Here is a 12,714-nt window from a genome sequence, read left to right on the forward strand (position 1 = left end):
AATTAATAGGAAAATAAAATTGTTCGCAAAATTAATTTGTTACAGAAGAATTCTTGTATATAAAGAAATCAAAGATCCAAATATCAAAATAGTCGCTAAAACAATTCGCTTACAAGGAACACTTTTTAAACGGAAGCATCTCATTTTTCACTTTTCACGAAATTTCATCATTTTTCTCATCTCTCTTCATTCTTCATTCTTCATCGATTCTAAGCGCACTATAAATTATGCTTCGAAAAAAAAGAGGAAAAAAGAGAAATCTCAAATCTCTTCCTCAATTCTCTGTCCGCTGTTCCGTGATCTCTTCGGGTTTTCTGGCCCCCGCTGTACTTATTATCTCCGCACGTGCAGTGGCGTGCATGTGCAACGAGCGATACCTACATGCCGGCTCTTCCTCTCCTCTCCTTTCTCTCGCCCTCCCACTCGGGCTGGTTCGCCGAGCGTATTGATTGAGGTGAATGCACGACGCCGGCGTCGGCGTCGTCGTCGCCGTCGTCTCCTAGTCCGCGGATGCGCGGGAATGGAAATGCATACTGCCAGGATAGTCGGTCGAGGTGGCTATTCGCAACAGCTCCCATTCGAAAAGAAGAAAAAGATAGAGAGAGAAAGAGAGGGGAAGAGACAGAGAGTAACAAAGAGAGCGGATACGAAAGAGGGAGAGAAACAGACACGAGGCACCGGTGGAGGAGGCATTATATACTTGCTGGATCTTCGTTCACCGTCAGTATCTTGCCCGAATTCGTGGCACTTACATCGCAAACCCTGTAAACACCGCAATACTCGCAGCTGCAGCCAAGAACGTGAGCCGTGGGAGATCTAAGAACTTGGCATAAAAAAAAAGTCCGTTCATTTAAATTCGCATTTTGCATTCGTGTGCCGCCTGCATTTCGAAAGAGGAGTGATTGCCTCTATTAAGAAGGAGAGCCGACCGCTTCGAGGTTGCTGAGAGACACCTCTTTTTTTTCTTGACTGATTGAGATCCAGTCCCGGGGGATTATCATGGCCACTTACGCAACATACAGGCATGTCGAGCTTGACAATGTCGGATATGGAAAGAAAAGGTAATGATGAGGATTGTGTATGTGTGTGTGTGTGGTATGAAATTGTGCGTATGCGAGAGAGAGAACACGAAAGCGTATTGCACTGCGGACTTTTCCCAGGCGACATTTTCGCAACATTACGCATTAAATTTTCCTTCTATTTTTTTTAAACATGAATGTTAAAATTTATCCTCGTTAATTTTTTTATAAATCTGATGTTACTTGCGAAAGAAATACGAAGGGACCTAATCGATAGCTTGTTGTGACGTCTCAATTAGAATAGATATACTAACAAATAACCGATCATTAAAACAAATCTACGCTTGAGCATTTGTGTAAAATATATTATATATATCATATTTTTAAAAAATAATGACGAGGTGATATTAGCTTTTAATTGCCACTTATAATATTTAGCTATTAAAAAGTGTTTTATAAAATTTACATAAAAAGCATTATGTTCTCTATAATTTTCTTATTTTATCGTGATATATTTTTTTGGTGATTTAAACAATATATATTTTTTTTTCAATAAATTCATATTCACACACATATTTATTATTAAAATTTCATACTTTGAAATTTATAATTCAGAAAATCTTTTATTTAGCACAGTTGGACACTGTATCTAATATTATAATGATATATTCGGATGCTGGTTAGCATCTACTTGATCGCATTGATCCGACAAACGGTGCTATCGGAACCGGAAGATATTTCTCGTTGCACTTAAGTGATTCGAAATCGCTGCGCTCATTTTAATGCGCTTTCGCGGAACTTGTATGACATCACTTGACGTAAAACGTGCAATTATGAATATTTTATTTTTAGGATTTTAGCGAATTTCTTCGCTTCGTATTGTATTGAATAGAGAAGATTAGATCTTTCTTGAGAGAGTTAGAAATTTGCAGATTAAACTTTCCAAAGATTTAATTCTTATAATAGATGAAATAGAATAGATAAATTTCATTCATTTAAATTTTATTCCATCAAAAATAGGTATCTTAAATATGTAATTTGTAGTTTACTATATTTTCAATATTATTATTTATTATTTATTTATTAAGGCGTTTTTAATTAATTTGGTAACAATAATATTCCATCTAAATTTTATTATAATAGTTGAGGGTTTAAATTGCAATCCTAATAAAGATTTTTAAAATTGCGCATGTGTCGAAATGGTAAAAAGAAATTTCTCAACGGATGTCTAGTTCTTTCTCCATTGGTTACATGAGATTTAGAGTCTATAAATTGAGTTTTTTTTTTATTAATTGCAAGAAATATAGAATGGACACCATCAATCGTGGTCAAGATATAGGTGTGTTCCTTAGTGCGAAGTAAAAGAAAGACATAAACGGGCGGGTGCTGGGAGTGGAAGTGCATTTGAACAATTATTTATAAGCTCGCATGAAAGATATAAGAATATAGTGAAACTTGCGGTTGTTCCATTAATTATGACAAGTTTAATCGATTTACATTCAGCCGAGAATTTTTTTTCAGAGGTGCAAACAAAATACTATGTTCTAATAACGGTTTATTGATATTGCTATGCAGCTAGATATAGATAACGAAATATTTTCTTTTAAGATATCCAAGGGATGCATTACAAATAACATAAAAAATAGTTAGGCAATCATGTAAAATTTAAGGAAATCTTCTTAATCTCTTTCTTCTGTCAATTAAAATGTATTCAACACAAAATAAAAATTTAAAAATAAATTTAATCATCATATTAATTATAGAGATAGATATTTAAATTGTTTTATTGAAATATATAAGTACATTTAATCATTTATTTATGATTGCTGTCATCTCTGGTATTTTCAATAGAATAAATTATCAAGATATCTCTCTCAGGAAACACTATTTCCTTCGAAAAATACTGATAGCAAAAAAATAACATGCGGTTGCAGATAATAGCAGGAAAGCCGAGGATATTGTCTAGATTTCTTATTCTAGATTTCTTATTCTATAACTTTTCAGTGATAGAAGGATATACTCTTTAAATATATTCTATCAGTTATTATTTAAAATATTATTGTGTTATTCTTTTTTAGAATATCTTAAATTCTTTTAAAATTTTTAAACATTTTGAGATGAGAAAATACATGAGTGTTTTTCTCTGATAAACTTTAGTAAAGCAGCTCAAAATAAAAGACTCGTATTTCTTTATACTTTTTTACATGTCCAAGGGTTGAAACAATTCGTTGAAGATAATTCAAGATATATGTAATTTTATAAACTTTGAATTTTTTATAAGCACATAAATTAAAGAGTCTTTAACGCTTAATTTATGCATATTATTTTCTATATTTTTTTGAGAAATAAACATTACGGACCGTGCTATATACGCAAAATAATGTTTATTTCATCATTCTGTCTCATATTTACATTTTTTCCCTAGTTTAAAAATATACTAGTAATTTTTTAGAAATAAAATAAATGTTATTATAAAATAATACTTTGAGTTATATAATTTCGTATTAACATATCAGAGCTAATAATATACGTCATAACATCATAGAATTTTCTTTTAACATTTTCTTTCCATCAGGACTCGAGAAACTTCGTAATTGAATTTAATATTTCACTTATAATAATTACATGTTTTGTGTGGCCGATACAACACATAATTAATTAGATTCCCGATTGAGGAGGGTAACTTTTTGTGGGTGTCTGAATGATTATAACGTGTAATGTCGACATAAAATGCTATAATTCAATCTTTGCCAAGAAAAAATCTTCGTGAATGTAAAAGACTCTCTAGACTCGAAAGATTTAAACAATTGATCTTTGTTAAAATCATGATCGACATCCTCGAGTAATTGATGTCTTTTAATTCGCGTGCAAGCGCGAGTTATTACATGGACATCATTGCTCCGTGTTTATAATTGAACATGAATTAGACTTTGTTACTTTGTGAATATAATTATTATGATTTTTCATATCTATGCTCGATGAAAATTTTATATTTGAGTTTTCTAAAAAGGGGTAAAAAGTAGGTAAAAAGAGCGTTAACTGTCTGACCATGATGACGGTCATCTTACGGGTTTCTGTCCTCATTTATGTTAGCTTGGCGGAATTCAAGTACCGTAGAGTCACTTGCTGTTTTGTTATTCACTTCGCAATAAAAAATCACAGATGTTGCAGAATTCGTCTCGCGCGTCATATTAATAATGACTTCGTGCCGAATGCTTGAATTCATCGTGACTTTCTTCTTGATGTATGTATGATATCAGCTGAAAAGGCTTTGCACTGACAATGAGAATTAATTAATGATTTAGCGTGTTCTCTAAATGAGTTTCCCATAGAAATTACATTGCAATCAAAGGTATTTTTCTTTCGCGCAAAGTAAATAACGTAGTTTTATCGCGAGCTAATTGACTCGAATTATTTATTCGAATTTATTTATATATTGAATTTTCTGATTGATGAAAGATTCGAATTATTGCATTTTATGCTAATAACTATTTTTTAGAAATTGATATTTATTACAATATGTAAAATATATGTATAGAAAGCCGGAAGAAAAAGAGAATATTATAAAGTGAACATGTTTGTGCATTTATCTCTATTTGATTCAATCTTATTATAAACATGTGATATCGTTTCGATCGAACGATTGAGAACTAATATTTAGCTTATCGGCCTTAATAAGTATTAGTGCATCCTCTCTTCTGCCATCAAGATACTTCCGTTACAACGCTTTTTCTATCAGAGGCTTGATATAGTAGCGACTTTGTCTTCGGATGATAAACAGACCGATTCCTGGCGCGACCAGTTTCTTTGTAACTTACTCAACATGTGCGAAATAGTAAAAAAATTAGTTGTAGACGTTCTGATGTGTAATACAAAAACCACGAACAAAAATATAATTCTAAGGTAGAAAAAAAATCTCGCTGATTTTTGAGTCTTCGAATAGTATCGTTTTGAATTTTGAAAGACCCATGAATTCTAGAATTTCCATTTTGTAAAAAATAAAATAATTTAGATAATAAAAAGAATATCGAGACGAAAGAAACCAGTGAATTTGCGCTTACATTATTATAACTGTATTTCGTTTATATAATATATTTGCTTTTATCTTTTCAACAGCTGTTGAAGACAGTCGGAAAATATTTTATTAAATTTTTCTCTTTGAAAATTCTCTCGAAGATTTATGCGCGTCACACTTTTCGCGCTTGATTCTTATTTGCTTTCTCTTAACTAATTTTTTTCGTTTTTTAATAAATTTGAAGTAGAATGCAACATGACTGCAGCCATCGACACGAAGATTGAATCGATCGATTAATTAAGCACGATTCAGGAAAAATAAATCACTTCCTAGATAACTTTCTAATTTGTATCTTCCGATCTTTCGTTAGGAATACGAAATATATGTAGAATAACATATTAGGGCGCATTAATACAAGCATGGCGGTATCCGCCGACTCACACATATCTGTTTATGACTGACAGCTAATTAGCGTGTTTACTTACATTATTCTACAACGAGAACAATGACGAGCTACATCGGTTGTCAACTTTGCGAGTTTGCGTAACGACTATGGTGATTCACGTAATTTCGCAAAATCAACGATATTATCCGATCGGATCAATGATCGCATAATATAATCGATTTCGTGGTACAAATCGGTCGACTCTATGATCAACCGAACTATAATGATCTCATCATTGACTTTTATTCAAGAAATATTGCAAAATATGCGGGATTCAGATTCACTATCTTTTTTTTCATCGAGGGTTCTTTGACTAATTTGATAGAAGTTAATTTAAACCTTAAATTAAATTTCTGTTGCAGTAGTTTTTTTTTTTCAAATTAGATTGAAAAGAGAAAACTCTTTTTTTAGATTGCATTATTTATTAATATACAAAATCTTGAATTTAACCTATTTTTAACTATCGACTAGAAGAGCTGGGTATAAATTAATCAGGAAATCATTACAGGACGATTATTATTGCTACATATTTAAAATTTTTCTTTTTTTAAGATAAACATTCGTGCTTTTCGTTTTAAATCGATTCGTTTTATTTCGCGTACCATCTCTCTACCTATTCTTTCTTTTGCATCAAATTATGTCGTGACAGGTCGATGTCAAATATAAGCGATATCAAATATAAGCGATATCGTACCCGATGGTACGACCTCATCGCCTTGATATTCGCCGAAATACTAGCCCCATCGTACCATCCCGCGAACTCCAACAAGATTAATCGATGTTTGTTATGATGTTACTCGATCTCTTATTTTAATTCTTATAGATTCTTTTAACACGACGCTTGTCACAATATATCTGTCAAACAAGAGAAATATTTTATTTCATAATCCTTTTCGTTTTATTTTGTCAATTAAATTATTAAATAATTTTTCTACAATTTTGTTATGATTTATAAATCTATTGATCTATTGATTGATATCATAAGAAACTATAAGACTATAAGATGATGAGACATGTGAATAATATAAAATTCTTCGCTTTTTACCGATTGTTTATTTTTATTATATACATTTATATCGCGATTACAACTACAGTTATATTCCGTGTTTTCGCAAGAGACATAGGCATTAATATAATATTTCTAATAATATAATCATGATATAATAAAGTACAAAAAACTGAAGCATGAGATATAAGAAATTAAAAACGTAAAAATTACATAAATTTGATCAATAATAATTGATAAAAAATACATTTTACGTTAATAATGCAGCAGTAAAATGAGAAAAGATTTTGTAAAATCTAGCTACTTGTTTCTTATTTCCATTAACTTATTTCCATTAACTTCAGATGTGTGCAATCATTCCAGATGTGATGATGATAGAAATGTTCATTCATCATGATGATGCAACGCGTGATACACAACATTGCAAAATAAAGGTTCTGATTAATTAAATATAAAAGTCATTTTCTTGATCGAAAAAATTGTTAATTTTTTATTATTAGTTAACCCGAGATAAATAAAAGGGTATGATTTATAATTATCTTGCACATTTTTTTTATATTACCGAAAATATAAATAGCGCTCCAATAAATAATATATGTGTTTCTATCTTAAGAAATTTAAGTTTCTTTGCAAAATAATATTGTTATCCCCAATCGACATTTAGAATAATGATGTCTTTCTCTTAATAATGTAATTTTGTACTTAATTAATTGAAGGCTTCTGTTATTAATTCATTTTATAAGATTAGAAGCAACTTACTTCGAAGCAGGATCGCATTTCTCAAGTGATTAGAAAATCGAGAATGCATGTGAGAGACACATCATTCCCTTGCTAATGAAAATTACATTCTAATTGAGCCATAAACATCTAACTCCTCATCAACATTTTTTTGCGAGATGGCCAGAAAGTAGGAAGAAAGAGAGAAGAGCGTGAGCATTTCATATTCTTAATTACTAAGTTTGTTCCAATCCTGTCTACTGAATCTTCATTTCCTTCTCTCTTACGCTCACAAGCACGCGACAATGCACACGCGTGCCACACGCACCGCGCTTTATTAAGTGGAAATCAGGACAGATATACGTTCACAATTTATATCACTTATAATCTCCGCCCGCTAATTTGTTAGCATATTAATTTACTGGTGGAATTCAAAAGTATCGTGCTAGTTTGATTCGATTTCTCCAATGCTGATTTCACCATCGTCGGCATTAGTGCACAGTTTATCTTTTTCTTTGAAGAAAAACCGACTTGCGACATTATCAGAAAATACTGATATAGATATATACATAATTACAAACGTATCTGTTTATAACCAGACTTAGAATTCTTGTCTTATCTGTTAAATTTATCTAAATCTTTTTATACCTTTTATTATTTTGCCAATTTATGTCTTGAGCATTTCTCTCAGTCTTTTTTATTATATTTTCTTAAAATATACATGTATCCCGTAAGCAAAATGGGCGCAATATATCAATAGATTAACAACAGATTTATTCAGAAGTTGCTAGCAAATTGATATCAAGAGTCTGCACACTTGTGATCTGTCAGCAGAGCTTGTTCGCAGAACCTGACAGTAGATTGGCAATAAACACTGAGTAAGAGAGAGAGAGAGAGAGATCTACGCGCAATCTGATAGTAGATTAGCAGCAGACTCTGTTACAGTTCTGCTGACAGTTTATGGATAATCGAAATTAATAGACTATGTATTAAAAGAGAGTATGCATTTCAGGCAGTTTTGAGAAGATGCAAAAATCGTTGAATTCACCTTTTTTTCATTTGTTGAATCCGAAAATCATAGTCAAAATAGTCTTAGTATCCAGAAAAAATTTTGAGATACATTTTAAATAGAAGGAAACAACGGTTGATTTTATCACTTTTTCGAGCTGCCTCAGCAAATTTCTCATTATATTTTTTTATTAAAACATGTGTTCCAAGCTGAAATGCATACCCCCTTTTAGCAGACACTTGACAAAATCAAATTTGTACAAAGTTGACTAGGTGTATTTATGAGAATGTTATTTTTGAATTTATACAAATCTTGCTTTTAAATTTTAATCTCGATCTCGAATTCTTAACTTTGTATTCATTGATTTTTCTGCTAATTGTGTTGATTTTACTGTTCCAGGGTGTTGAAGCCGCCTGGTGGTGGTAGCAGCGACATTTTCGGCGCAGAGGAGACGAGTCCGCGTCGTGTCAAGACCCACAATCAGTCCCAGTTGGGCTCGGCGTTTTTCGACAACTCCAACGGCACCGAGAACACGCCTGCCGTTCTGTCGCCGCGGTCCAATAAGCCGGGTAATGATTCATACAATCGTCTGTTTGGTCCTCCCGATGCCCTACCCACTCCAAATACAAAAAAAAATCACAAGGGCAACAATATTCTCTTCAACGGGGAAGGATCATCGACCTCGACGCTATCGTCGAGCCCCGCGATGTCACGCGCGAAGAGCACAATCAGCAACGGCAACAGCTCATTGCCAAACATTGCTAATGGCTTTTCTAGCAATGGCAATAATTCGTCCAACGATATCACAGGTAAGGGACAATCACGAACGGAGAAGTAGTTGCGAATTGTTCCGGGATGGATAGAATGATCTATCTATTAAGTTGATGCAAAACGTATGTCAGATTTCTCAACTAAAACAATAGAGTTATTAATAAACTTCAACAACATCTTTTAGAAGAGTTTTTCTAACAAAAAAAGAAATCATATATTAGTTTATTCGATTCCAAGTTATCAAGTTAGGAGCCCTGAATTAAAATAATACTGGAATATGTTGTATCAACACCGTGTGTTCTGTTAAATTAATAACTTTATTAAGAAGAAAATTAAACAATTATTAATTTCATTTTTATTAGTCTAAAGTGTATCAAAAAAAGCATATGCAACATTTTTCTTGGAAAATATCTTTAAAATACAACAAACCTTTTGCATTAACTTGATATTTTTTTCAATAAAATCATATGATTATTGATATTTAAATAGTTATACATATTTGTAATTATTTTTTTCTTAACTATAATTATAATATTTTCTATAAATTTTTCACTTTGGAATATATTAAAAAAAAGCGAAATATTCTTCTTTTCTACAAAAGTTGTGTCAGTATTATGGAGATAAAGATAATATTATCAACGAAGAATATTAAGCCACCCCGGGATTTTCTAAGCTGTTCTCGTATTCGTGATCAGACGTCCTTTTTTAATAAAATCTGCCCGAATATTAAGGCCAATTTTGATTTTGGTCTAAATTAAAATATGTGTGTTGTAGGAGTTTGGCGTAAAACTTTATATTGAATATTACGCTCTTGTCACGACGAAAAATATCTTCTATTAAAATTAGAAACATCATTTATTGTAAAATTATGTCGTCAAATTTTATATCTTAATAATGATTTTTTTACCTTTCGCATAAAAGACATATTAATTGATAATATAATTCGGTGTTTGTTTCATAAAATACATATATATGTATTTTATTTATAAAATTTTATGCCTGCAAAATCAATCGCAAAAATCTTTAATTAAAAGATTAAACGCGAAAAGGATATTTTATACAAATCAAACTATTATTCCATTGGTGCAACAGAATATTAAAAAATTTTTATATGAATTTTATTATACGATCCTTTTTAATATATATCATTTTTTCTTGAATTATTTACAAGCAGCTTTTAGGAGAAAGAAACGATTTCGTAAGTGTGTAACAAGACTTTCAAATAGATGACACGCAACACTATCACATTTTTTTTCTTTGATCATAATTTAGATGCGAAATCATTCAAAAATAATTTTTCATAATTAACAAAAGTAATAGGAGCTTTTTTTCTCTCTCATCGAACTCGCGGAAATCGGTAAAATTATCATTATAGTAAAAGAAATGTTTGATTCAAATACGATCGTAATTTTTCAGAAAATTGTCAGAAAACTTTTTCGATATTATTATTATTGTTATTATTCTAGAGTCACAAAAATAAAAACACATATTTTGAGTTAGACATACTACATTGCTTAGGCCTTAAGTTCGTATCGTATACATTCTGCTTTAAATTACATCTCGCTTTGCATTAAATTATTTATGTTATATTTATTATTTCTTGATCTTCTCACAATAATGAACTCATAATAAACGACATTGATGCATAGCAAGATATAGTAAAAAAGAAAATATATGTTATATATATTGAATTATATGTATATAATAGTAATAGTAATTAATTGTTTCGTCGATATATATGCATAATCTTGTTCCTATAAATGAAATTGGCAAATTAAAAAGATACATTGTGGATTGTAAATTTATTACTGAATCAAAAATATTGAAAAGTGATTTTGCAAAAGAGATAAAATATTTCAATGTCGTTTTCGAGACATTCACGAATTTTGGCACTGCAGATATGCACCATCAAAATCGATCACAATGTATTTATTTATAACAATTTTTGATTTGTTTAACACAAACACGCACGATCAAAAGAAATCTTTTTATAATAATGATAATATCATATGGGACATATTACTATTCAAAAAATCATTAACAGCATATCATTATTGGCCAAAAAAAAAAATAAAAAGATCATTCCAAAATTTTTCTTCTGTTTATATAATATAATTTGTATCTGTTTATGTGATTCGTATAATATGCAACTGTTTCCATAACATTATCATTATTTTAATTTTCGTACTTTTGCCATTATAAATATTCATCCCTCCTTTCTTGATCATTTCTTTACACTTTTGCTTTCAACTTAATTTTTATCGTACGGACGAATCTAACACATTAAAATCTAAAATATTAAAAACATTTTATTTTTATGTATGTATGTGTTTATTGTGGAATATAAAATTGTATGTATTAAAATAGATATAAAATGATCAAATTATATAAAAATTCAAACATAAAGGAAAGGCTTAAAGAACAAATTGCGATTTAACAATTGTGAATTTATAATTCATGTGTGTGTGTGTGGGTGTGTGTGTGTGTGTACAGAATGTCTATTTTAACTTTTGCATTGAAATTTTTCTCAAAAACCACAGTTTCCATCGCAAAAAGTCTCATACAAAAATTATATAAATATAAAGAGACATTGATTATGATGGTAATTTGATTTCAGATCTAAATCGGAAATGATCTATTTTTACTGGAATTTATTTTTTTAAAATAAAGGTCCCCATTTTTTCATTCTAGATTCATATTTCACGTATAAAAATAAAATGATTTTATATGTGAGCCAATTTTTTCTTACATTTTCTTTTTCATACTTTAAATAATCTTTGATCAGTAATAATCTTTGATTAATATCGAGAGAAAGTATTTTTCTCACTCGAAAATAAATATTCTTTTAAATACCTTGAAAGTTAAAATGAGACATTCTGTGTGTGTATGTATACATATATATTTTCATTAAAATATAATTTTTTTTTCCTGAAATAAAAATTCAAATATAACTTACGAAAAATATAATATAAAGATATAAAGATATTATAAAGATATTTGTTTCCAACGTAGAACTATTATGAAATTTATACAAAATTTTTTAATAATGTAGTATCTGCGATTCGTCCGTACGAATTGCCGCGTATTAACACAAGTTGGTTGGGTTACGATTATGGATTTGCGATGGTGTTACGATGCATGGGGTGAAATGGCTCTGGTCGCTTTGTATGTACGCACGTGGTGATGAAAATGGCTGTTGACATGGTGTGCAACTGCACTCCCATCGCCGCATCCCTCGGTAGGAGGATTGCCGACGCGCAACCCGGTCACCGGAGATGGAATTGAGGTGACGCCTGTGAGGTGCAACCCACGAAAGTGGAGAGGTAATGTTCTCCAATTATCCAATATTCTCTTAAATCCTTTATCCTCCTTAAGTACCTACTTGACCCTTTTCTCGATGAAATGACGCAAAGTAAAAATAACATTTTTAACATGTAACACAAAAAATGTGTTAACAATTCACAAAAATGAATCAAAAATTATTTCAAGAAAAATTAAAAATTTATACATGTGTTTTTATGGGATAATATTGTTACATATATAGCAAAAAAAATGAAAAATCTCATTTGTTTAGCAGCTTATTTAAATTTATTTATTTATTTAAACTTATTATTTAGAATAAAATTAATTTAAAAATTATTATTATTAATTTTTTTGTAAAAATACTTTAAGTATTCAAGATAATTAATGCGAAGTTTTATACAATATTCACAAATTATTAATTTTATTATA

At 30.4% G+C, this 12,714-nt stretch overlaps 1 protein-coding gene across 2 annotated transcripts in view; it reads left to right on the top strand.

The window, feature by feature from the left end:
• The window catches only part of Jupiter (microtubule-associated protein Jupiter), a 29,266-nt gene that overhangs the window by 12,033 nt on the left and 4,519 nt on the right, over positions 1-12,714 (top strand). The window contains exons 1-4 of one of the 2 annotated variants that reach the window (XM_083087119.1): positions 523-1,061; positions 8,611-9,020; positions 10,157-10,180; positions 12,225-12,305. In XM_083087119.1, the coding sequence (XP_082943245.1) occupies positions 1,000-1,061; positions 8,611-9,020; positions 10,157-10,180; positions 12,225-12,305 (577 nt within the window). In that variant the 5' untranslated portion in view covers positions 523-999. Of the gene's footprint in view, positions 1-522; positions 1,062-8,610; positions 9,021-10,156; positions 10,181-12,224; positions 12,306-12,714 lie in introns of those variants that run through there. The other variant, XM_083087120.1, reaches the window with a different exon arrangement.

The sequence above is a fragment of the Camponotus vicinus genome, unplaced genomic scaffold, assembly GCF_025532165.1.
Source record: "Camponotus vicinus isolate PSW18456_S1 unplaced genomic scaffold, iyCamVici1.0 SCAF_13, whole genome shotgun sequence".
In the NCBI taxonomy this organism is placed as follows: domain Eukaryota; kingdom Metazoa; phylum Arthropoda; class Insecta; order Hymenoptera; family Formicidae; genus Camponotus; species Camponotus vicinus.